General features: G+C 35.4%; 1 protein-coding gene across 4 annotated transcripts in view; it reads right to left on the bottom strand.

Moving 5' to 3' along the window:
* Positions 1-754: 754 nt before the first annotated feature.
* The window catches only part of kcnk12 (potassium channel, subfamily K, member 12), a 38,189-nt gene continuing 11,539 nt past the window's right edge, over positions 755-27,404 (bottom strand). For 3 of the 4 annotated variants that reach the window (XM_058794745.1, XM_058794744.1, XM_058794747.1), the window contains 2 exons: positions 8,461-9,349; positions 756-6,278 (listed from right to left, as the gene is read on the bottom strand). In XM_058794745.1, coding sequence (XP_058650728.1) covers positions 6,260-6,278; positions 8,461-9,349 — 908 coding nt within the window. In that variant the 3' untranslated portion in view covers positions 756-6,259. Of the gene's footprint in view, positions 9,350-27,404 lie in introns of all 4 variants that reach the window. The other variant, XM_058794746.1, reaches the window with a different exon arrangement.

Genomic DNA, 27,404 nt, shown 5'->3' on the forward strand with positions numbered 1-27,404 from the left:
CATTCATTTGATCTGCGCTGATCTGTCACACCACATCAAAGAGTGTCAAAAAACAGCATTTATTGTTTGAATTTCCTTATAAAATATACAGTATTTCAAAGATAAGTTTTTGTTTTTCATCTCAAGCTTATTGTTATTATCCGGGAAGTGTGCTACAAATAATGTTTAGTAAAGTCTGATCACATGTCAACTGAAACATTGCTCTTAGAATTTAAGAATGGACATCGATTGGTTACAATGAAGATATAAATTAATAATAATGTTTTTAATTAAGTTCTGCATGTACTGGTTAAAAACAAAAATGCTGTATTTCATCACAAATGCATCCTGAAAATTTTCGATACAAATATGTGTACCATCAGCAAAAATAACATAACAGTATTTTCATATTTGGAGAACTTTTCTAAATTGCTCCTTACATATTATAGGTACCGTTATCTGTAGGTCCCGCCTTCTCGCAAGCCTCGATTGGTCGATTATGTACAATGCCTATGCTGTTGGTAAAAGTATACTTTTCAGTCATTACCTTCAGCACGTATGAAAACAAAGCCAAAACCCTGACATTTTTGGCAATTTAGAAATCTCAGCTGGGAAAAAGATGACTTACTGTATGGTCACCTATAGATGAACTATTCGTATAAAATGCTGATAGGTAGGCAGCTCAGCTGTTATGTTGTCTCGCACAATTTTGCTGCTGAAAAGCTGAAAAAATGTCAAGGATCAACTTCAACAATACAAACAACAGATGGCAATATGTGCAATTATTCGCCAGGTATAGAAGGAAAAAAGAGAGAGATTCTTAGAATAGATTTTAATTTCTTATATGCGTGACTCATTAGATATCATCTTTTTAAAATAAATATAAAAGTACAATCATCGTTATAAATGTGCAACTTGCAACCAGAAGTAATTTGCATACAGGAAATCAATGGTACGCCACGATGCAGGCAACACGGGACGGGCATAAGTCTGACATGAAGACTTATGAGGACTGATAACCAGGTAACCAGGTCTAGATTACTGACCAGCTCTTCACATGACTAGAGATGACTAAAGTAGTGGCCTAACGAGGGGTCATCCTGCAGGGTGAAAGAAAGAAAGAAAGACAGACAGAATTGTCTCAACCATTTCTTGAACTGCTACTATAATTTGATTTACATGAAATCAAAAATCAATCCTATTTACTGTTTTACAAAAATTGTTTTAAATATTTATATTTTTGAACTGTAATTTTTTGTTAATTAAAAAAAAAAGTGTTATTTTAGTAGTGATATAGTTTAATATTTTATAAAGTTTATAATATTTGTTAATTTATTTATTTATTTCCATTTTTTTTTATAGTTTTAGTAATTTTGCTGCGTTTTTTGTCATTTTAATTAGCTTTATATGTCGATATAAGTTAAAATTTTTTATTTAATTGATTTTTATTTTAACTGTGAATTGAGTCCATTTTTATTTAATTTTAGTTTTAGTTAACCATAATACCCCTGCTGTGAACAATTAATTAATTAATGTTAGTCCTGTGGAAAACATGTTTGACTTCATAATCGTTCATCAAAATATCATAATGCGTATTGTCTTACTCTCCTACCTGTCATACAAAGACATTTTTCACCATCCAACATATTCCCAATAGATAAAATCAAGATTATGTTTCGTGTTTCAATCAGAAATAAATATATATATATTAAAAAAGGCTTTGAATGCCATTTCATGTCTACTTCAACCTTCATTGTAAATGTCCCCTTTTGAATTACACGAACCTAATCTGACGGTTACCTTACATGCATGTTTCTGCAAAAACAGAGAGAAATAAAGAGAGCACGAGAGATAGATTGAGTAGGCGAACACCTATTCTGTTCTGCTCTTCTTGCATACTGATAAGGAATCTTTCTTAAAATATAATGATGATGAAAATTCATGTCAACAGTTAAACAGTCTGAATCACACTCATCACAATTATAAAATCTTATATGCACGTCAAGCACATCTTTTCATTGAACAATGCAAAATACTGTCTGAACATGCAATCTCCACCAGAGACCAGAAATAATTGTAAATTTTGTGCCTTTTCCTTCATAACTCACACACAACTACTATTGTATCTGCCATCTTCTGGTATAAGAAACATTCGTATGCTTTAATAGTAAGAGTGGCATGAAATAAATACACTGAGAAAGATTGAACATAAGGAGGATAATATAGCTTGGGTAGCTTTAAAGTAGCTGTCAAAAATATCCATCATTATAATTATCTGCAATGATTTTGATAATGTAATAAAAATAGCCATCAACTAGATTATATCATGCACATTAAATGTTAACTATTCAGCCTTTCAGTTAACCTAGAGACATCTTATCTTGAGATCGCAAAGAAAGAAACTCGCCAAAAAAGGGCTGAATAACTATCATTTTACCTTTATTGTGAGTGTTAGAATTAAATATTAATTTAAAATAGTTATAACTGCCCATGGTCTCCCACACAACAATTCAGTAAAAACAGACCTAAACCCTTTATGTCTCTTTTTATTTCAACCTTTGCACTGCTTTTGAAACATGAGGATTTCACTCTAATGACAAAAACACAAAACAAGTGCTAGAAATTTCTAATACTTGTTCCATCTTTAGAGTAACCTTTATAGACACCATTCTCTAAAGTTAGTCATGTCTTTTTCATGAATTTACCAAAAATTAGCCGTAATCTAAACCTGGTTTCCTCCTCGCACTCTAAACATCAACAGCCTTGTGACAACTGATACTTGGACTTGTTTGGCTTTATATTGCTGTCAAAAACACAAAGTTGAAACATGATGGATGAGTTAATTGAGTCCATTTCAGGGGCTACGAAAAAAAGACAGATAGATAAATAAATACAATGTGAAATTCCCAGATCTCCCAAGTCCTGGAGAAAACGGAGGACTTCAGTTCAGTTAGATCCATTGCAATCAATGGAGATACATTTTGCAAAATGCAAAAGATTTACTGTACAGAGATCTACATTATAGTTACATGGTTGAGGGACAAAATAAGGCAGTTGATATTGATCCATGCATGCATTTTAAGAGAACAAACTTAGTCTTAAATACGCTAATTTGATATATTTCAATGCATCTTCAGGCTTGTGGAAACACGCTCCTTCACAAGCTCATACCAAGATTCGTTTTGAGTTGCATTTCTGTTGCATTGTTAGCACAGCTCTGCTTTACATCTCAAACTCTCTCTTCATGTGCGTCACTCATGCGCAATGATATGTTCACGATGGAACTAGCGGTTTTCTACAAGTTTTATGTGAAATTCATAGGGCTTCATTAGGGGTCGGCAGTATGACTGTATCAGTGCTCTTATCGTTAATTAAAACAAACTATTAAAAACATGTGAAACTAAGATGAAATCAAATCTAAATATACTTTTAAAAATGTAAACAAATATTAGAAGTTCAAGCACTAAAATAACAACCTGTAAATAAAAACTAAAAATGTGCAAAACAATTAACTCATTTTTAATATTTAAAAAACAAAAGCTAAAAAAATGTCAAAAGCACATAAAATGCTAAACAAAAAAATAAAATGTAATTTTAATTAAAACTACACTAGTATATTATTAATATTAAAATAGCACTCTAAGGTATACAGCATGTTTAAAAAACCAGTTTGACCACCTTAAACTAGCATGGCCAGCTGGTAACTGGTTTATCGTTGATCCAGGATGGTCTTGGACCAGCTAATGACCAAGTTAGATGAGCTAGAAACCAGTCACCAGTTTAAGCCGGCTTTTATATCAGAGAACACAATCAGATGTTCAAAAGCTTCTAATTCTCATGGTAGTTTAATATATAAACATCTTTGAGTTGAATATCATGATATACACCTCAACTAACTTTTAATAAGTTATATTTTGTTCATACTGCCAACCCCTAGTTTTCATTACAGTTCAAGCACATTTAATCAAGTCACTTGTTCTTTCAAATTCACCATCACTGCCAGATAATACATTAATATATTCGTATATAAAAATAGACCTATAAGAGATACAAGTGCCTCTCGTATGGCTTTACCATAGTAGCATGCAAAAAAACTACATCAGAAGATTGAACTACCTGAGGTTTATATTATAAGCAAGAGCCGCGATCTTCAGTCATTCCTCACAGTTTCCCTTTGCAATATGCAAAAAGAATCAGAAATTGTTCCACTTGACTATTTACAGTGAGTTACATACAGGTAGATTCACTATAAGAGTAGGTAGAGAGTGTGGACTGTGCTGTGCTAAGGGAGGGGGAGAGTGTGTATGTGTGTGTGTTTTTGTGCTGTGTTTGTGTTGTGAATGCAGACGCGAGCTGTTGTTCTCTGGAGCAGAAGAGAGCTGAGCAGAGATGGTATAGATCACCAGCAGAGAGCTAGCTAATAGAAACTACATCTGTGCTGATGCCTTATCACACCTGAGGGGCTGGATTCCCTCTCTTCTCCTGTCTTTCGCTCTCTCTACTCTTACCATGTCAGGATTTAAGGGTTTTCAGCACACTACAGTAGCATCTGTTTCTGTCTGCTACATACACAAATGCTGCGTGACAGCTCATTTAGCATCTATTGCAATTCTTCAACCAATATTCCTTGTTTTATTAAAGCAGTTTGATTTATCATTTGGGGAAAAGGGGAGTTTGCACTGGCAGGGTTTTGCAGCAAGAAAGCAACTGGAAGTCATTCATTTTCAATGAGGGCTGGTGAATTGAGGCGACATGAGCCAGTTTGTTTGCAACGCAAAAAAAGTGCATTAGAGTTCAACTTGATGCAAATGAGCAGTGATGCATTGTGGCGTTTACCAACGGGAGTGCAGAACAACTCAAAAATGCACATTATGGTAGCAAATGAGCATCCTTATGAGTTTGTTTAGATGCACAACTAAATAAAGATATTTAAATAAAAAAAAAAACTGTTTTAGGAGTTTATCCGAATTATTAAACCACCAACACAAGAAAGTCTTGTTTACATGTGATTTTGAAATGAATAGGTTTCAGTGATGCACACACTGAATAAGATGGCAGAATGTTGATTATGCTGTTGCAAATGCAAAGCAAATTCAAAATAATAGGGAAAATCAAAGTATGTTAATGTGTGCATTTACATGCATGATCTAATGTTTTAAACGACACATTTTGTAAACTGATTTTTACAGTTTACTCCCATTTTACTTGTTTTACTTTACTCCATTTGCGCAAGTCTTTACATTTTGATGCCAATCCATTTCAAAATCTCATGTAAATTTCATGCCAATCTTATAAATCTCAAGGTGCTTGTTAAGCACATCAGTGTAGGATTGTGCATGTAAACACATTCATTGTGCCAAACAATATACAGGCTTTCTGCAGGTTTTAAATGTAATATATTTTTAAGATCTTTTTAAGACCAAGTAAAGAAAATTAAAAAAATAAATAAAAGGGAATGCAATACATCATTATGTTCTCTAAATGTACTTTTTGTAATAACTTGTACTTTACCTCCTGTGATCACACTGCAAAAAAGTGATTTTCTTAATGTTTTTGTTGTTTTCCAGTGCAAATGTCTAAAGATTGTTAAATCAGGATACATTTACTTCAGAAGCAAAAAGACATCAAATTAAAAGTCTTGTTTTATGAGAAATTAATCAAAATGAAGTGAGTTCATGATTAAAACAAGAATAAAACATCTGGCAATGGGCTCAGAAAAATCAACTTAATTCCAAGAGAAAATAAGTTTTCATACCACATTTGTTCATGTTTTAAGCATTAACTCAATTTTGTTCAAGTAAATGTAATTTGATTTACATTCTTTCCAAGATATTCATTTTTTGCAATGCCTGCAACATTTAATGTTATGCCTTTATGAATTTAAGACTTTCTGCTCTGATTAAAGACCTTCATTTGTGGATTTCAGGGGACGTTTTAATACCTGCAGAAACACTGAATTAGCATGCATAATTCCCTAAACTTCTTTCTAAATGGTTATTCAACAACTAAGGCTATTCTATTTGAACAGATATTATGTTGATATTATGCATCCTACTAAGCAAGGGCAAGTGTAGCAAACACCATTTGAGAGGATTTTATGTAGACAGCGTTAATAAGGTGATAGAGGAGGGGCTGAGGGCACTAACGTTCGGTCTGCAGAGGTCTGGCAGATGAACACGAGCTCCACTGGAAGTCTAGTTCTGTGCTGATAGATGGCTCATATTCTGTCTCTCAGGACTTCTTCACTTTATTCTCCTTCACTCTGTCTCACTCCATCTCTTCAGCTCCTCCTCTCTCTTCTATGGGGAACAACAGAGTTTGGCTTTGAAGTTGCTCTGCTCAGCTCATTGGCGCAGCTCATCATATTACTACGAGGGTGTAAAACCCTCATCTGAATTTTTCAAACAGTGGCATTTCTTTGCCATGAGATCCCTACTGACAGCAACACAGATCTGAAGGGGTACAGTAAACGCACTCACTTATACTGTACAAACTCACAACCTCCCAACCCTCTAATCTGCATACTGTAAAGTCATCATTTGCAGCTATAGAAACAAGCTTTGTTCTACATATGTCTTTAATTAGTGCTGCATACTAGCTCACATAGTATCCATCCTCAATAGTGTTCAAGATCAAAAGTGGTGTTGAAAACAACTCATTAAAAAAAAAAAAAAACTTAATACCCGAATTTGTAGTTTTGTTTTCCAATAATGCTTAAAACATAATTAATTTACTTGAGAGCAACATTGCATGAGATACTAAGACTTTATTCATGTTTATACTAATGTACGCCCCCCCCCCATTTTTTTCCAACTTACTTGTATTTAAAACTACTGAAAAATCTGCCAGTTCAGTGAGATCTGATATGTTATGCAGTGTTGTTAAGTAAATTTATGCTGTTCAAGGGATTTTTAGATGTTTTAACCATAAAACAGGTCAAAAAAGACAAAAAATATTATAAATTAACTTATTAAAACATATAATTATCTTTTGTACTGTTGCACTATGGAAGAGGACAGTTTTTAACAATACTCTTTTGACTTTTAGCCGAAAAGAAGTGCCAAAGAATGATAGATTGAAACATTTTGTTAATTGCATGAACCTAAAAGTTACATAATAATAATGCAGGTAATGAATTCAGCTGGATGTTAAGACGCAAACTGTATATAATCAGGGAGGCTGTGCATTTTGAGACATTGTATTATGTCCAAATACTGAGTATGAACTTTCCATTGAGCAGTGAAGTACATACTTTTAGTGCACAGCATAAGTATGCAAACCGGGAAGCAGCTCAAGACTAAGTAAAAACGAATATGTTTGCGACATGGAGATGATGCATAGTTGTAAATCAAGTGTGCTGTAAGTAAATAGGATGCTACTTTTACTTATTTGAGATTTGACAAGCTCTACTCAACTCCTATGAATAGCTATGGTAGTCAAGTCTAACTTCAGAGCGTTTAGGGTTAGTTCATGTTGTACAGCATTGTCTACAAATTCTAGAGAATATGATTCGGGTAATTAGGGTTTGTTGCGGTTGATTACTAGACTATGCAAAGTCACTTAAGGTGCGTTCAAATCCTCCTGGGAAGTTCGTATTTACGAGTTGGGAAGTCAAAAGGTGCAAAGAACTTAGGTTATTTTGGTTGAAGACTCTATATATAATGCTTTATAAAAGTATTTTTAATGCTTTGTAATGCACTTTAATAATGCATTGTATGATCTCATGAATAACTGTAGCATTCATTGTTACACCTTTAGAAATTATAATGCATTGAAACACATGACAAACAACCAATTTGTGGGAACTGGTTGGTTGTCAAGGAAAGGAATCTGCAAATATTATAATGCATTTTATGAAAAGATATAATCTGAATACATTTTAAACACTTAATAACGCATTATACATAAATGCTTCAAGTAAAACATTAATGATTTTTTTACTATAAAAATGATGACAAAAAGTGCATCTGGTGTGTTTTTGCTTTTTATGCTTTTATTAAAGTTTTAGTGCTGTAAATTGAATGATTATATATTTGAATGTAATTGCAAAGTACTATGGTATTTTATGCATGCAACTTAGACTAAAAAATGTAATTTAATTAATTTGAGGCAATTTATCATTAATACAGAGGCTGCATTCATTGCATCTTACTCAATGACACGGGACTCGGGACTTTTCTCATTTCCCACTCGTAATTGTGACTTTCTGACGCTCATGTGCGTTCAGCTCATAAATACGATCTTTCCAACATGATTTGAGTGCACCATTACTTCCTAGCACGCGTTCGTAGCATACGGCGTAGCAAGTCACGATCCAAAAATCCTACAGGATATCCTACACAGTTCATGCATGCCATGCTGTTCTACACAAGCTCAAAAATTGAAATCGCAAACCCAAACCGCTCAACGTCCAGAGAGAGTTGGAGAGGTGTTACTGCTAAAAACAATCATTTCCGAGATGCTTACAAAGGTTACCTCTACCTAGAGTCACTGGTTTCTGCTAATCGGTTGTTCATGATGCCCAAAGCACCGACGCCGCCGGAAAAGCCGTTCTGCCGCGAGCTTCCGCACACCGTTCTGGGATATCCGTTCGCCGACTCCGACAGCTGTTTCTGCATGATGGCCAGCGAGATTTTATTGGATCCCGTCAAGTCCCGCATGGAGATCATCTCGCCTGAGAGCCTGCGTCCTTCAGTGTCGCTATCGCAAGGCCCGTCCGAGTCTGGCGTCCGGCCGAAGCGTCCGCGTCTGAGGCGCGAGCCGGGCCTGATGGCATTTCGGCGTCCCAAGAAAGCATTGGCTTTGCTGCAGCGCTGGCAGCACAAGCAGCTCATTTTCCCCAACATCCAATTGAGGACCTGCTTGATGACGATGGAGATGACGTTGAAGAGCGAGTAGATGCAACATACTCCAGTCAAGATGAAGATGAAGTTAGCCAACCGGTAAAGTCCTTGGTAGCCATACGCAGCGTTTTGGCTGCTCACCAAATCTCCGAAACCAATGGTGCTGAAGGTGACGAAGCAAAAATACAGCGAGTCCAGATACGCCCAGCCTTCGACTGGAGTGTACATGGCCGACGCGCAGCAGGAGATCACGATGGCTGATAAACCCAGAATGAGCATCACGTGGTACACCGAGGGTTTCCAACCGGGCAACGTACTCGCCGCGAAGTCCTGGCAGATCCCCGGCGGGAGGAGGCCACTAGTCCGCAGACGCCGCAGACGCACGGCCTTCATCACCACAGCCAGTAGGGTAATGATGCGCTCCAGAAAGAGGTTGAAGAACAGGATGGTGGCCGCACAACCCAAAAGACCGTAGAAGATCAAGAAAATCTTTCCAGCTATTGTCACAGGGGTGGTCATCCCAAATCCTGCAAAGAAGAAAACAAAAAGAGCTTGTTAGAACATTGCATTCTTTATTTGCAATATGAAGATCATTCATTTGGTGTCAAAAACCTTTGTGCTTGCATTTATTTATTTGGTTAATGCATCATGTATCTATTTAAAATCGATGAATGAGAAAAGCACAAGCATTTAAAAGTGCTACTGTGGCAAATTTGATTCAGTGTTATTATTGTTAACTAAAACTAAAGCCTTAAAAAGTATTGTTTCTTGAAACAAAATAAATGTTAACTAAAATAAGACTAACTTATTTTATTTCAGCTAGTTGCAAAGGCAATATTTCTCATTTTCATTTAATTTGACTTACAGACTACATAACAAAAAATTAAAATAAAAGTAATAAACATACAACTAGATATATTAATCCTAATAAAAATAACAAAGCTACTAAAATTTTAACTAAAAGTGAAAAGTGAAAATTTTAAATAAAATCTAATTCAAAATATAAACAAAAATTTATAATAGTATGTCAATGCTAAAATAACACTGACGTGACGGGAGTACTAGTAAGTTGTCACATTTCACACCAAAATAAAAAGAAACAAATGAGTAACAAATGGTATTTTGCATAAAGAATATGAGGCCTGTTTGTACATGTACATTTATGCATTTGGCAGACACTTTTATTCAAAGACTTGCATTGCATTCTAGGGATATTACAGTTAACTAAACCATAAATCTATGGTTTAATTAATGGTCAAAGGTAGCCATTAATTTATGCTGATTTAGGTGTTTGGTATGAAAGGGCCTTTACAGTTACCAAAAATATAACTCTTGATTTTTTTGTTATTAAAAATTTATAAGCAAGCCCAGCTTAGGTGACAAAAAGCAATGCAAAGTACCGTAATGCATTGCTTTTTATGGAGTAACGCAATATTGTACAATATTGTACTTTTAAAAGTAGCATACCCTAACATTGTCAATTCACCAGCACTGTAACTAGACTTGACTGCTACTGCTGGGTCACAAAAAAAATAGCTGATATCCTCAAAATTTGATTATTCCAATAACGACTGACCTTCAGCAATGCTGCAGCATTCACATCGCGGTGATTAAACTAGCTTGTCTTTGACAGTTAGCTGGAATTGATTTAGAGAGCTATATGTTAAAGGGGGATGTTTTCTAGAGGATTGCATCCTTTGGAACACATCAGTATAGAGAGTCTTCTCAATAATTAAAGGATTCCTGGGAGAAAAAGATAAAGCCCTTACACTTTTGTCATTTTAACTGATTATAGTGAGAGGACGTGAAAGAGAAAGAGCACAATAAACTCTATCTGGATTTCCTGAAGGAAACAGCAGTGGTAGAAAGGCAGCAAAAGAACAGCATTAAGATTTCAGGTAGGTTTTGGTGAACACAAATGTTTATAGTTATACAAGCTTGATTTCACGTGTTTCACAGTGTCACCATTTAATGCATAATGCAATTCAAGTATGTTTATAGCACATTAGTGTATAATTCTATTAATGCAAGTCAATAGGAATTTTGTTGTAAATCTCCCATCGACTTGAATTACTAGAATTATACACTTATATGCTATAAACATCTTAAACATACATAAAGCAGCATTGAAGTTATCTACAAAATTGAATTAATTGCAGAAACTACTTAAGTAGTAGATAAATAAATAAATATCATAGCACTGCTGTCTTGAAAATCCAGCATAAAAATATGAATTAATACTTTAAAACCAATGTGATCTAAACAAGTAGTGAAATAAGCATTAACCATGTAATAGTGAGAAAATTACTTATATTATTTTGATATGTATATTTTGGTTTTATATTATTAAATATGAGACATCAAGATAAATACTTTAATCACTAAACCACAAAAATCAAGATATCACTTTTGACAGAATATATATTGTTATGTGTCATTTCTAATCAAGCTGTAATTTTCTCAAATTATTTAAAAACGTGAAAATATTACTTAATTGTTTGTATTTATCAAACATGAAATGCTCAGTGTTATTCAAGACACTATTATACTTATATTAATTAATAAAAACTATTATAATTTTTAGTTATGTACTGATAGTTTGAATTGTTATAGTTTTTATTTTTCTATTTTTTATTTTATTATGTTTTAGCAATTTTGTTGTTTTTTGTAATTTATTTTTTATTTTTTATATAATATGTCTATATAATTTTTATTATTATTATTATTATTTTTACGGTCAAGTTAAACTAAATAAAATGTTTCCATGGTAACTAGCTGAAATAAAATATGTTGAACTTTTAAAAATATTTTATTTTAGTTAAAAAATAATAACAAAAATGTTTTAATGCTTTTGGTTAGTTAACTATAAAAACCCTGAATCAACCTAAGCAAGACGAGAGCCTACACTTTTATTCAAAAAATGTTTAAAATGACAAGCCCAGAGAGCTAAACACAGCTCTTTTGAGGAGTGATAGAAAAATTCATGACTTCCCACAGAATGACAGAATTCACCTGTAATGCATTTACATACACTGGTAAACAAATAAAATAAAAGTCTGCAGAAGCACAAATGCCCATGTTGCGTTCTGGACTGTTAGATAACACTTCAGTCTCAGGAGACACACAGAGAGCAATGCCACAGACTGAGCTGAAACATATTCAATAAACACGAGCAACATTCACTGCCTGGGAAACACAACTGCACATACTTCACTACACAACAAAAAATAATGATAACATCGAGCAGAAGAGAGCCCATGTGGCTGATGGCGATGCACAACAGGCTCTCCTGAAAACAGCCCATTCGCTCTGGCTTAAAACCACATGGCACAATCAAGCAGTGCTCTTTATAAGACAAAAGGAGAACAGGATCAAATCTAACCTCTCAGCCGTTCATTTCTAATTAATTAACCCTGCTCGGTTTTCCACTGGCCTGCCGCTGAGATGCTCTTGTTAAGAGGGCACTGAGGTTTCTTCTGCCAAGGGCCACCCAGCTCTCTCTCATTAAAATCTCAGTTACCTCAAGCCCTGAACCATCGATTCTGTGCTGTTTCAGAGCCGACATTTCAGACTGGATCTCTGGAGACTTTAGGGACAGAGGGAGAGAGAGGCAAACACACCCAAAATAACCTGCAGGACTTCAGCCAACAGTTTGACAGATCGCCTTTGTGGAGAATTACAACTCAGCACTCATTCTGCTCGAGTGTGGGCAAATGATCAATGCCAACCATTGTTTTATGATCTTATATTTGACATTCAGTATAAAACAATTATGCCAATCTGGAAACAATACACCCCAGCATATAAACTCCAGATATGCCATCTGTTTTGAAGTCTGCATGACAATAAATACCTCTTTTCAGAAACAATTAAGAATGAACAATTAGCAAATGAATAATGTCAACATTAATCAGAATTCACAGCCCATTTATTTCTGTAAAGTAACCAGAGGAGGTCTATAATACCTGCAGAAAGTTATCATTGCATCTCAATGGCGTGGAGTGTGTGTCAAACAAAATAGTTCACCCAAAAATGAAAATTTGCAGAAAATGTACACATTCTCAGGCCATCCAAGATGGGTTTGTTTCTTCGTCATCAAATTTGGAGAAATGTAGCATTCCATCACCTGCTCAGCAATGGATCCTCTGCAGTGAATGGGTGCCGTCAGAATGAGAGTCCAAACAGCTGATAAAAACATCACAATAATCCACACCACTCCAGTCCATCGATTGATGTCTTGTGAAGTCAAAAGCTGCATGTTTGTAAGAAACAAACCCATCATTACACTGTTGCTTCTGACCAAAATATGAGTCCATAATCCATAATAATGCTGCCACCAGTGAAAAAGTCCATCCCCTGTTGTCTCTCACATCAAAATCCACCCACATACTTGTTTAAAACTGTTTTGGGCTTGTAAACGCTGCTTGATGCCGATTGCTCTCCTGATTCAGACCAGAAAGCAAGAGGAAGCCAAAAGCAATGGTTTGTAGTAAATATAAATGTTTGGCTTCACAACACATTAATTGATGTACAGGAGTGGTATGGATTACATGTGGATTACTGTGACGTTTTTATAAGATGTTTGGACTCTCATTCTGACTCCAAATCTGATGTAGAAACAAACTCATCTACATCTTGGATGGCCTGAGGGCGAGTAAATATTCAGCCAAATTTAGTTTTTGAGTGAACTATTCCTTTAATTGCATTATATAAATCAATTTGGAATATAAATCGCAGCATGATTCAGATGATAAAAAAATCTATTTATTTTCCAGAAAATCTGGTAAGCGTCATGTTGCCTGGCCTACGGCATGTTACAGTTTTTGTGCTAGTATGTCATGCAGCAAGTCAGCGTGTTCTTAAGAAATTAATAGCATATGAGCGTTTCACTGCGACAGATGGTTTCAGCTCGTTTCCAAACACAATGCAGCACACAGCAATCTTTGCCTCACAATATGCCAGCACAGTCTAGCTATTTAGCACCTCCGAAAAAAACATATAAACACCCTGCAAGCACATAAAAACATCATTGTTCGCACTGACAGTAAGTTCACCAATCTGGCATTTTTCCTGCCCTGGACAGAGGCCATTTCAGTTGTCCTGCTGTCTTCCGGGATCACAGGCCAGATACAGAAAATACAGAGATGATGGTGTTTTTATTTTCCTGTGACGAAGAGGAAATCGTTAGTCACCGGCTGGAGTGCAGGGGGTCTGCGGAGAACGGGTTCAGGGTGTGATGGGAAGGAGGAGCTGAGTAAGAAGTATCTGGCACTTTCCCTACACTACACTACACTACCATCTGCCCATCACTTGCCCTGTTACACATCATGTGCCTGATCACACAAACACGTGACGCACACCAGTTTGTTTTGGTGCTGAACAGAAACCTGCGTTTCAGGTTGCATAAAGTAAAAGAGTAGCAAACTTTTAACCCCAACAGAAACGTTTCCTCAAGTAGATATGAACTAGATTTATTCTAAAACTAGTGCACAGTATTTCCCCATACAAAACCAGTCCTCAATCATTTAAACAGTCACCTCCAAAAACCCAAATTTAGTATAAACTTAAGGCAAGACACTACAGGCAAAAACATTGCTTTTCGTGCACTGGTCAATTTTGAGATTTTGGACTAGTGGTAAGAAAGCATGCAAAATACACATTTAATTGTGCATTTTGTTGCACTTTATCTGTTTGCACCTGTAAATTTAAATTATAATGCATATCTTTAAAGGCTGTTTTTTGCAAAATAAGTTTTCTTCAGCAGCACTTACACACACCAAACTTTACAGTTTTATTCCTATCTATTTTCTGAAGGTTTTTACAGAGGGGTTTGTTGTCACTTGCCTGATTTTATATAACATTTTATTCCTAAAATCATGGTGATTTTTTTAAATGGTTGTTGACAGTATTTTCTGATTGAGTGATAAAAAGAAAAATCCTATTTGACTCTAAATGCATATTAGTTCATATTTAAATAGATTGTGACTTATTTGCATATTTAAACATACAATTTCAGAAAGCTTGTAATAAAAAAAAAAATGCAATGCTTAATGTAATCAATCAACTGGGGTAGTATGGTTATTTATATTTGTTAAAATTTTACTTTATTCACCTGGGTGTCTTGTCTTAATTTATATCATTAAACACTCATTTACAAACAGTTATGCAGATGTGCGATAAGAAATATTTTGCCATCTCAAAAATCTTTCAAAATATTGATTTACACTCATTTCAATTTATTTTATTTATTTTTTTGGTGTGGAAGCAGATTGGAAGATACCCTGCAAGTGAGCAAGGAAGCATATTTATTATTTATTGATTTTGTGCAACAGAGTTGATATGGTGACTTGCCATATGTACTGTATGCTATGATATCAAAACTCGCAGCAGTGAATTCAGCCTGTCTCTTCATACACAACTGCCTGTAAATGGACTGCAATAACAAGAAAAGAATGAATCATAACTGAGCATTACAGAATCCCATCCACAGCAATGCAAGAGCTGACAACATAAACAAACAACATGGACTTGCAGTTATTTTTGCATTGATTTACACAGAACAGGAAAAAGAAGAAAAAGAGAGCAAAGGTCTGGATGAGGGAGTGCTTAGGGAGACGTGGGCTGCATATGTTTGGCTCAGTGCTTCATCCTTGTCTTGCGCTCTTTCACTCTGTAGCAATTTCATTGGTTGCTGCTTTTGTTTGTAAGAGACGGTCTGACAGAATTTGAAATGTATCACAGCATCTGCAACCAGTTGCGGGGTGTCTTTGCGTCGTGACGGGCACATGCTGTGAGTTGGCTCTGATCTGGGGCTCCTTGTCGCAGTTAGAAAACATGAAAGACCGACAAGCTTGGAGCTTGTAGTGCGCGCTTCACTGAAACAAAAAGCATTTTTGCAATCAAACAAGTATTTATCTCAAACAAATAATATCTCTTTTAGGGTGACCCTGACCCTCATTGGTTTAAAAATCACACTCTGCATATAAATTTACATTAAATACAACAAAAACTAAAAACAACACAAGCATTCAAGCATTTTTTCCCTCAAGCATTCAACTAAATATTTCTCTATAAAGTATTAGAGGTCAAAAGCCTAACAGAGACCATTGGGGGTTTTATTGTTAACTAAAACTATTAAAATGTTTTCTTCATTGAAATGAAGCTGAAATAAACTATAAATATTACATGAAAACCTTATTTTAAGTTTAAGTTTAAATTGAAGTACCAAAATTACTAAAAACTAAACTAAAACTAAAGCTAAATAGAAAAACAGCATATGAAAAAAAAATACTACAACTTAAAGTACAATTAAAATATACAATATAATATAAAATAATACACTCAAAGTATAATTGTTTCATACTAAAACATAAACTGAAGTACTAAAATTACTAAAAGATAAAGCTAAATAGAAATATTAAAAAACAAAAGCTAACAAAAATGACAAAAGAAAATAAAAACTGAAATAAAAATATAAAATAATGTATACAATAATACACAAAGTATATTTATTTTATCCCAAAATATAAAAATAAAAGCTAATTCAAAATAAATACCATAATGGTATATAAATAATAATTAAATAAGCCTGACAAAAAAAAAAAAAGAATGAATACCTTTATGCATCAATTTTAATAAGAAAGTGTGTAGAAGTACTAAAATTAATTAAACTAAAAATAAAAATAAATAGTTTTAAAAAAAGTTAACAAGGCATATAACTAAACGACATAAAACTACAACTTAAAATTAAAATGTAAAAATACACTGAAACTATATTTATTCTACATTAAAAATATAAAAATACAAGCTAATTCAAAATAAATACTATAATAGTATATAAATAATACTAAAACAAGCCTGACATAGACTATCCTTTTGAATAATTTTTAATAAGCACGTGAGTGTAAATATTACCCAGTAAGAGAGTTATAAGTTCCCTCAGACTGCCTTGCCTCATGAGATCTCAGGTAAGAGTCATAAGTATATACAGATTATTAAAAAAAAAAATCTGGATTTCCGTTCTGTAAACTGTGCTTAAATGGTTCTTTGTACTGTGTTTGAATGGAAGAGCTCACACTGTGTTCAAACATGGGCTTTCACACAGAGTTTGAATGGAAAAGCTCACTTGCACCCCGAAGAGAGTGTACAGTGAAGCTGTTTTTGAACTGAGGAAGTCACACAGCGTTCCAACAGTAGATGTGCATTTGCTGGACGAATGGAAATGCCCTGAATGCATTAGAAAGGAGGTTCACAATGCATTTGAACCAAAGCTCACTGTGCAATTTAAAAGAGTGAAGTTAAATGGATTTATCTGTTAAAGAATTATGGCATTGAATCGAATGTGCATTGCTGAAAATGTACTCACCCTCAGGCCATCCAAGATGTAGATGAGTTTGTTTCTTCATCAGATTTGGAGAAATGTAGCATTCCATCACTTGCTCAGCAATGGATCCTCTGCAATGAATGGGTGCCGTCAGAATGAGAGTCCAAACAGCTGATAAAAACAGTAATCCACACCACTCCAGTCCATTAGTTAATGACTTGTGAGGTGAAAAGTTGCGTGTTTGTAAGAAACAAATCCATCATTAAAACTTCTGGCTAAAATACGAGTCCTCTATCAATAATATTGCTTTCTCCAGTGAAAAACGTTGTCTCTTCTGAATCAGGAGAGAAATATGCACAGATTAATCACCGTATACAAGCCAAAACAAATATGTGGGTGGATTTTAATGTGAGACGACAAAAGCGGATGGACTTTTTCGCTCAAATAATTATGGATCATGGGCCCATATTTCTGCCTGAAGCAATGGTTTAAATAAAAAAACAAAAAAAAAAACATCTTAATAATGGATTTGTTTCCTACAAATGCAGCTTTTGACTTCACAAGATGTTAACTGATGGACTGGAGTGGATTACTTGTGGATTATTGTGATGTGTTTATCAGCTGTTTGGACTCTTATTCTGACGGCACCCATTCACTGCAGAGGATCCATTGGTGAGCAAGTGATGCAATGCTACATTTCTCATCTACATCTTGGCCTGAGGCTGAGTACATGTTTAAAACTACAATTCCCATCATTCTCTGGGAACAAATGGTTAATAAATGGCTACTAATCATTAACATGACATTACAAAGAAGCACAAACACAGCACTGTTTGCTTCCTGTTACTTATTGTTGCTGAATTAATAAAGTCAGTGGTCATAAAGCCTGAACACAGTCTGGTTTGTTCGAGTGTCCATCAGTATTTAATTTTACACACAGCAGTACAGAAGAGAGCTCAACATCCCATCTGTTCCTTCATTGATTTATTGCAGAGAAACCGAGCAGCACTGCCTCTCCCTCTGCATTTATTTCCTTATCGACTCGGACTTGTTTTCGCAGTCTGCCACAGACACTTACAGTTGTTTGTGCAGTATGCTGTGAAAAGATTACTCAGGTGTATGACAGATTTTTATACATCATGAAAGAACGGCTGGCTGAGACAGCATTCATCTCAGCTGTAGAAGTGAAGTTATGAAGCCCATGTTTACCCAAGGTTCTTGTCTTTTAAAGGGGACCTATTATGCAAAAATCACCTTTATAAGGTGTTTGAACACAGTTGTGTGGCTGCAGTGCGTGGAAACAACCAGCCTATAATGTTAAAAACTATTTTTTTTTTAATAAAACCAATAAATCATGAACAGTCTCCAAAAGAGCGGTTTCAAATCCTTTTGAGCACTGCTAATGCCGGAGCTTGAGCTCTTGAAGCTCCGCCCTCTCATCCAGGAGCAACAGCTCATTTGCATTTAAAGCAACATACTCAAAATCAACGTGTTTGGGCTAGGGGTGTGCGATACTGCAAATTTTGGTATCGATCCGATACCAAGTAAATACAGGGCAAGTATCGCCGATACCGATACTTTCCCCTTTTTAATAACATATATTTAAATGACCAATTACACTTTGAAAATTAACAATAACTTATGTTGATATGACTAAAATATTACATTCACCTTAAAGCTATGTGGATGGTATTTGTCTTTCTGAAAGGAGTTTGCAAGCAGAGGAGCCCAGAATATGAAAGCAATGCGTAAAGTTTTGTGTTAGCATTTTCCTCCCATAGAAAAGAGTTATAACGAAAAAAAAACTTAACGTGGCCTAATGCATTAAGAATGTAATATTGAAAGTCCAACTCAGTATACTGATGATGCAAACTATATGCAGGCAAGCAGCCCAGGATACTGTATAAAAGTAATACTGTATAAAAAGGCCAAATTCAGTAAATTTAATGGGTCTGGCTTCCAGTCTCATCCGCTTCCAGCAATTTTTAACTGTACAAAACAGCTCGTTTTGCTGCTTGCTTGGTATTGCAAACTGGTGTTTCTTACCATATTATTTTAATGAATTGTCTAAATTATAAACACACACGGTGGATAGCACAAACATTTTTACCATTTATTGCACTGTTATTTTTCTCATGATTTCCCTACCGTGCCTAATGAAGTGGAAGTCTCGCACATTCAGTCTATGAAAAAAGCTTACTTCCACATTGAAAAAGGGGAATAAGTTTGGTGCTGTTGCCACAGTAACGAATTTCTACCGTTCCATCTCTCGCTGTAGCCAATAATATCCGCTTGCGCTTGGAGCCGCTAAATTACATGGCATAACAAACACTAAAGCAAGGAGGAGCAGTAATGTTTGCATATGAGACGTGAAAAGAGCGGTATATAAACACACAGATATGTCTATTCTTTGTTGAATGTATTAAGCAATATATTAAGTGTAGAGGAGAGAAAATTAACCTAAAGTATCGATCTAATCAGGTTAGATCGATACTTTAGGTTATCAGATACCGATACCGATACCAATACCAACGTTGGTATCGATATTATCGATATTTGGATCAATCCGCCCACCCCTAGTTTGGGCTCATACCCTAAAAGTGGCAATTTTAACAAGCTATAAAAATATATCTGTGGGGTATTCTGAGCTAAAATTTCACATATATACGCTCTGGGGACATCAGAGACTTATTTTACATCTTATAAAAAGGGGCATAATAGGTCCCCTTTAAAGCATAGTGCATACTACAAAAGATACTACTGCTGTTTTGTCCCCACTAGTGTCAAAATAAATAACACATGTTGTTGAAAATTCAGCTTTGCATCACAAATGTAAAATTACATTTTAAAACTGAAAATAGTTATTTTAAATAGTAGTAATATTTTGCAAAATTACTGTTTTTACTGTGTTTTTGATTAAATAAATGCAGCTTTGGTGAGCAGAAGAGACAACTTTCAAAAACATCATTAAAAAAATTATAATAATAAAAACAAAAAAAAAATTTAAATCGACAACCAAACCTTTAAACAGTTTGTGTATCAACTACTTAAAACAAGTGGAAAAAATATGTCAAAATAATATACTTTTATTAAAGACACAATCTATGAAAACAAATTTATGCAGCATTGCTTCTATAATATTTAATAGAGTTTTTGATATTTTAACTAGAATACAAGACAAAAATACTCATTAAGAGTGACTATGACTTTTTAAGTATTCTACATTATTTCTCAGCATGCAACTCTAAGAAAAATGTAAACTGGAGATCCATATCATGGCGTTCCTAGTGGCTTGGCATAGCATTACAACATACAGTTTACTTATTATGTTGAAAACATGCTGGTTTTTTTACTATGAGAAAGTTTCTCGGTACATTACAGTATTGTCTGCATGTCTCTTTTCATCACTATAAGTAGGATGCAGAGCCTGTTAAAAACCTGTATTTTGTAAGAGTCTGTGCTGTCCATTCTTGTCTGCTTGGCATTTTATATACAAAAATCTGTTTAAACAAAGGCTCAGCAAAACTGTACAAAGTGCAGCACTTTCCCCGAGCAAACACACCTGTCCCCCTGGGCATTTTCTAAAGGCTGAACAAAAGCACTTATATCTGCATAAAATCTGTTATATGATTCAATGAGCACAGCATACAAAACACATCATGCGTTCGAGAGCCAATTACAGTCATTCATACTCTGATAGTGCTCATGACACACTCTGAAAGTGGAGAGCACTCGATCTACGACGCTGTCTGTAAATGAAGAAGAGCTGGAGATATTAGCACAGAGACATGCTTGAGTTCACGTGAAAGTGAAACAGAGAGAGGGAGAGTCCAGAAAAGGTCAAAGCTAATGGCTAAAACCACAGATAAAATTCTTGCATTTTAGAAAACTGTGTCTATCCATCACTAGTTAATTCATATTATAGATAAGCACTGACCCTTTCAGCTGATGTCATGGTGGTGCATTTGACTTTCAGATTTGTTCTTAGGGCATCTTAAGCTGATCCTGGCCGAGAATCATCTACTAAGACAAGATGAGATACATAAAGTGACCTTTTTTTCCGCCCCAAGTTGTAAATAAAAAATATTGGAGTATGTTTTACAAGACAATATATTTTTTAGTAATATCTAAAAGAAAAAAAAAATGTATGTCATCAGCCTGGCAAACTTTAGCAAATCAACTCACTCTTTCTCATAAGCACATTTATACACTGTTTCAAAGTTGTAAATAAAATATTGGAGTATGTTTTACCAGGAAATACTATTTCAGTTTTTCTCCTTCAGAATGCTTATTAAACTGCTGGTTCTGAACTGGCCCACTGACGGAGCCCGGTTTCTCCCAAGGTTTTTATTTTTTTTCTCCATTCTGTCACCGATGGAGTTTTGGTTCCTTGCCGCTGTCGCCTCTGGCTTGCTCAGTTGGGGACACTTCATTTCTTGCGATATCGTTGACTTGATTGCACAGATACTATTTAAACTGAACTGAGCTGGACGATGACATCTCTGAATTCAATGATGAACTGCCTTTAACTGAAAATTGAGTGTTTACTATTGTCCTTTTGCATTATTGACACGCTATTTTCCTATTTGATACTGTAAAGCTGCTTTGACACAATCTGTATTGTTAAAAGGGCTATATAAATAAAGGTGATTTGACTTGCAATTATATGCAATTCATATATTATATTAAAATTTGTTTAAAAGTAAATCCTACAAAGTGTAATATGCTAGTATACAATTTCATTTCCTTGGACAAAAACCTGTGTTGCTTAGAGTTGCTTTGCAGTGAGGTAAAGCTGAAGCTAATTTTGTGGATAGCAATACACATCAGATGGTCAGTGAGCACTTCGTGACGGGTCTGTAGGTCTGCCAGCTGAGACTAACTTTGCACAGATGAGATACAAAAACTCTTTGATGCTGTGTAGAACAGGCATCTAAATTTACACCGGCACATGGGAGGGAACGCCATGTCCAAAATCTGAAGAATAATGCTGATGCACTGCAGAGTTCTCAGGCTGGCTCTCCTGACAGTTTTAAATTTGATGAAAAGATAGTAAACAGTTTCAATAATGCTCAGAAGTGCAGGATCTGCAAAGTAATGACCCCATACCATATTACAGAACGAAGGCAGGTGAAGCCCGGCAATACTGCGCTCTTACCACCAATTCAATCAAGGATCCAGTTTTAACAGGAAAATCCACTTAAGTGAATATTGCAAAAACAAGCCACACACACACACACATCGAAAAGCTTTAACCACTTTTAGTAATGATAGACTACAAAGGCAAGGTCGTACAGGTTAATCAAAGCACTAAACCTCAGTATAATTGTATCCTCATTTAGTGTAGGTTGAGTTTCTTCTAAAGAAAAAGGTAAATGTTTCGTTACAGAACTACAATTTTAGGTTCTTCAAAAACATAAGGAGTGCTAGCTTTCCTGGAAATCTAATAAAGTATACAGTTAAGTCCATGACACAGGCACATGGACTTAACAGTGCACACTCTGAGCTTTAAGGCTACGTTCACACTGTAAGTTTCTGGGATTGACAACCGCATTTACTTTCAGGTGTGAGTCTCAAAATGTCCCGTTCACACAGCAGCGTCTCGAATACTGTCTGTATGAACGTGCAACGGGAGTCAAGCCCGTATTCCTTACCAGTAACCATAGAGTCACTTTCTGACAAGACAAGAGTCCAATCGAGCCACGAGTTCATCCATCAAATCTTCATTAACTGACAGCAGTAATATTTGGGTGGAGAGTGGAGCATCTGAGTCACACGCAGAACACAAAATTGACGGGAGCAGCTCCGGTGGAGATTTGATCTAAAACTTGACACAGCTCATTTCTCCGTCACTGTAAGTTACCGAAACCACATATGAAAACACACTGTTGACGTGCGTTTGTGCAGCAGAGCAGCTCTCTCTCGCGCTGTATGACGTGACAGTTGTCCAGTGTTCCAACAATGTGATTGTGATTCCTGAAAATTTACGGGTGTGCGTTCGGTTACAGAATGTGGTTGTCACGCCCGTAAATAACCGAACTGTGTGTGAACGTAACTGTATAAGGACTCAAATACAGGATTGACAACCGTATTCTGCTTCTGTGTGAACGTGGCCTAATTTGAGGATATTCTCATCACAATTGGAGGAAAGGTTAAGGAATTACAACTCTTATATGTACCTCCCCCCTTTTTCAAGGGACCAGAAGTAATTGGACAGTTGACTCAAAAGCTGTTTCATGGACAGATGTGAGCTATTCCTTCGTTATTTCTACATCAATTAAGCAGGTAAAAGGTCTGGAGTTGCTTCTAAGTGTGTCATTTACATTTGGAGGCTGTTGCTGTGAACCACATCATGCAGTCAAAGAATCTCTCCATACAAGAGAAACAGACAATTGTTAGACTTCAAAAACAAAACAAATCCATCAGAGAGAGATAAGCAGGAACATTAGGAGCGGCCAAATCAACAGTTTGGTACATTCTGAGAAAAAAGACTGCACTGGTGAGCTCAGAAACATAAAAAGACCTGGACGTCCAATCAAGAGAAGACTTCACCAGAGCAAATACAGAGGCTTCACCACAAGCTTCAAACAAGGCCAGATTAGACTTTGCCAACAAAACATCTAAAAAAGCCAGAGCACTTCTGGAAAAACATGCTTTGGACGGCTGAAATAAAATCAACCTGTACCAGAATGACAGGAAGAAAGTAGTATGGAGAAGGCTCATGATCCAAACATCATCTGTGAAACATGGAGCAGTGTGATCATGAGCTGCATGGCTTCAGTGGCTCTGGGTTACTGCTGTTGAGTGAAGATGAGACAGAAGACAGAAGCAGCCGGATGAACTCTGAAGTGTATAGAGATATACTCTCTGCCCAGATTCAGTCAAATGCAGCAAAGCTGATTGGACGGCGCTTCATAGTATAAATGGATGATGACCTAAAACATACTTTTGGTAGTACCTAGGTTAGCAAAGTCCACTAAAGGAGGTAGAGCTTTTTCACATTTGGCTCCCAAACTCTGGAATAGCCTTCCTGATAATGTTGGGGGTTCAGACACAGTCGCTCTGTTTAAATCTAGATTAAAGACACATCTCTTTAGCCAACCATTCACATAATGCATCTCATAATATTGTACTGCAGTTATATCTGATCAAACGCACATTATTATTCTTTAGCTTGGGTTGAACAAATCATTTTTGCTTGGATGGAACAGCAGCTATATGCTAATTATGTCTCTATTTGTTTCTCTGTTTCTGCCACAGGATTAACATCCCGTGGTAACTAGGAATTACACAAGCTTCAGTCTGGATCCAACCCTTAAATGATCTGAGACGACCAAACACCTGAGAAGAGATGATGCCAACCCCTCAGAGGATGCCAACCCTCAGACAACATACATAAGTACCAAATTTTGCCATAAGTTAAATATATTGAGTTTCTACAATTTATAAATATATTGTAGAAACTTAATTTCCTGTAAAGCTGCTTTGAAAAGATTTGTATTAAAAAAAAACTAAAAAAAAGAAAAAAAGCGCTATACAAATAAATTTGCTGAAGACAACTAAAGGCAGAAAGACCCACAAACAAACAACAACTGAATCAAACAAACAAACAACTACTTAATCAAAGGTATCATACAGAAAATCACATGCTAGTGACTCTTAACTGAAATTATATCTTGTACACATATTTCTAATTTCAAAAGTAAAAAAGTGAAGAATCTTTCATTAATAATAGCATTGACTTCATATAACGCATTCATCCCATTCTATGTAAATTTTTCAAGTGAAACCGGTTCAAAATATTCTTGATTCAAAATGAAATACAAATTCTATATTTGTGCACTTTATTTTAGTCTGTTTCTAAACTATCTAGTCATATGAACTCCTGTTATAGTGCTTTCTTGTCCTTTTTTGGAGGTCAGTGGCTCTTTTTTACTTTATGCTGTCATTGATCATGCTGCTCTTTCTCATACATTATTCAGAATTTCACCTTTGTGATCTACGAAAGAAAGTTAAACAGGTTTGGAATGACATGGGGGTGAGTGAATGATGGCAGAAATTACTTTTCTGGGTGAACTGTCCCTTTAATGATGGATTGTAGGCTTGCCACTCAGAATATTAGTTTTGTGTAAAAACGCATCTGACCTTTCCGATCAAACCAACATCTTGGATACTGATAAGATTTGTGATTCACCTCAGTTTCTGAAATGAAAAAGCATGAGGGGTATGTGTGTGCATTCAGTGAGGGATGTTTATGAGGTTATTGTGGTCTGAAGATAAGGCCGTGACAGCAACAAATCTGTGGTTTTACTTAAAACAATAGCTGTCTGCTCCAGAGCGTGTATGCTGTGCTGTCTGTGATTGATCCTGTGTGTATGCAGACGCCGTCCTCAGATGGGAATGCTCCGCATTGAGATTTATTTACAAGCTTTGTGTGTTTGCCGGGGCAGATCACGTACATGGATCAAGGGCGAGCGCAGGGGTGACAGAGAGGATGCAGGCCAGAGATAAATGTACAAATAGGACAGGCAGTTTTTCCTGACACGGATTTGTCACTGCGTGGGTGTATCTGTCTGTCTCAACTGCTGTGTAGCTATAAATGCAAAGATCACTATAAAGAATACATGTTTTGTAGTGCTACTCATTAGCGATATTTGTGACAACACCCTATCAACAGCCGGTACACCCTAGCAACCACATATTAATGCCTAAATAACTAAAAACCAAATCAGCATCTGCATTGCAAGCACCCAACCTCTTATTTAAACAGTCAGATTTGAATCTCTATACTCAGTTTCTCAGCCACTGTAATGGAATATATCTGCTCAAAACAAAAGTCAATCTTGCTACATTATTAAAAATAAACACTCCAAAAAGGGCTTTTTGCAATTGAACATTCCAAAAAAAAAAAAAAAAAAACTATTTTCACAGTTAAACGTAAAAAAAAAAAAAACTTTTTGCAAATAAAGGTTCCAAAAAGGGCTTTTCGGAAATAAACATTCCAAAAAAGGTCTTTTCACAAATTAACATTCCAAAGAAACGGTTCCAAAAGGGGCTTTTCAAAAAATAAAGGTTCCAAAAAGGTCTTTTTACAAATAAGCATTCCAAAAAAGGTCACCTCACAATTAAATGTTCCAAAAAGGGCTTTTCGCAAATGAGCATTCCAAAGGGGGCGTTTCACAAATAAATATTCCAAAAGGGACTTTTTGAAAATAAACCTTTTTTTGCAAATAAAGGTTCCAAAAAGGACTTTTTGCAAATAAGTGTTCCAAAGGGGGCTTTTTGTAAATAAACGTTCGCAGTGAAGTGCATAGAATACAATCAGTCTTGGGCACCGTGCCATGTAAAATCCTCTTATTTAAACAGTCAGATTTGAATCCCTATACTCAGTTCCTCAGCCACTGTAATGGAATATATCTGCTCAAAACAAAAGTCAATCTTGCTACATTATTAAAAATAAACACTCCAAAAAGAGCTTTTTGCAATTGAACATTCCAAAAAAAAAAAAAAAACTTTTCGCAAATAAAGGTTCCAAAAAGGGCTTTTCGGAAATAAACATTCCAAAAAAGGTCTTTTCACAAATTAACATTCCAAAGAAACGGTTCCAAAAGGGGCTTTTCAAAAAATAAAGGTTCCAAAAGGTCTTTTTACAAATAAGCATTCCAAAAAAGGTCACCTCACAATAAAATGTTCCAAAAAGGTTTCCATGGATGTTAAAATTTCTTAATGGAACCATCAGTGCCAATAAAGAACCTTAATTTTTAAGTCTACAAAACATTAATGTAAATGAATATAAACAAGGTACAGAGGGGTGAAAGCATTATAACAGTCTCATGATCTAAACTTATGATGCTTGTGTATATACTGTATATACACACCTATCTTTTTAATTGGGTTGATTACTGATTGTGCTCCTCTCGTGTTAATTATCTGAACGTGCTCCTCCCGAACTTTGTTAATAAAACACCATTAAGAGAATCTTCGGTATTTCCAGAAAATAGCATGAAAAGAATGCCCATAGTTTATTCACAATAAAAAGGTGAAATGATTCTCTACATTACGGTAATTGTCAAGAAAATGATGTCACAATGTCACAAATAATATTACAAAGAATGAATGAAAATATCAATGATTGATATTGATTTTTTATATATATATATATATATATATATATATATATATATATATATATATATATATAATTTTGGGGTATAATATATGACCCAGGCATAAGATCCACCCAACCAGAATTGACCCAA

The sequence above is a fragment of the Onychostoma macrolepis genome, chromosome 13 (assembly GCF_012432095.1).
Source record: "Onychostoma macrolepis isolate SWU-2019 chromosome 13, ASM1243209v1, whole genome shotgun sequence".
Lineage (NCBI taxonomy): Eukaryota > Metazoa > Chordata > Actinopteri > Cypriniformes > Cyprinidae > Onychostoma > Onychostoma macrolepis.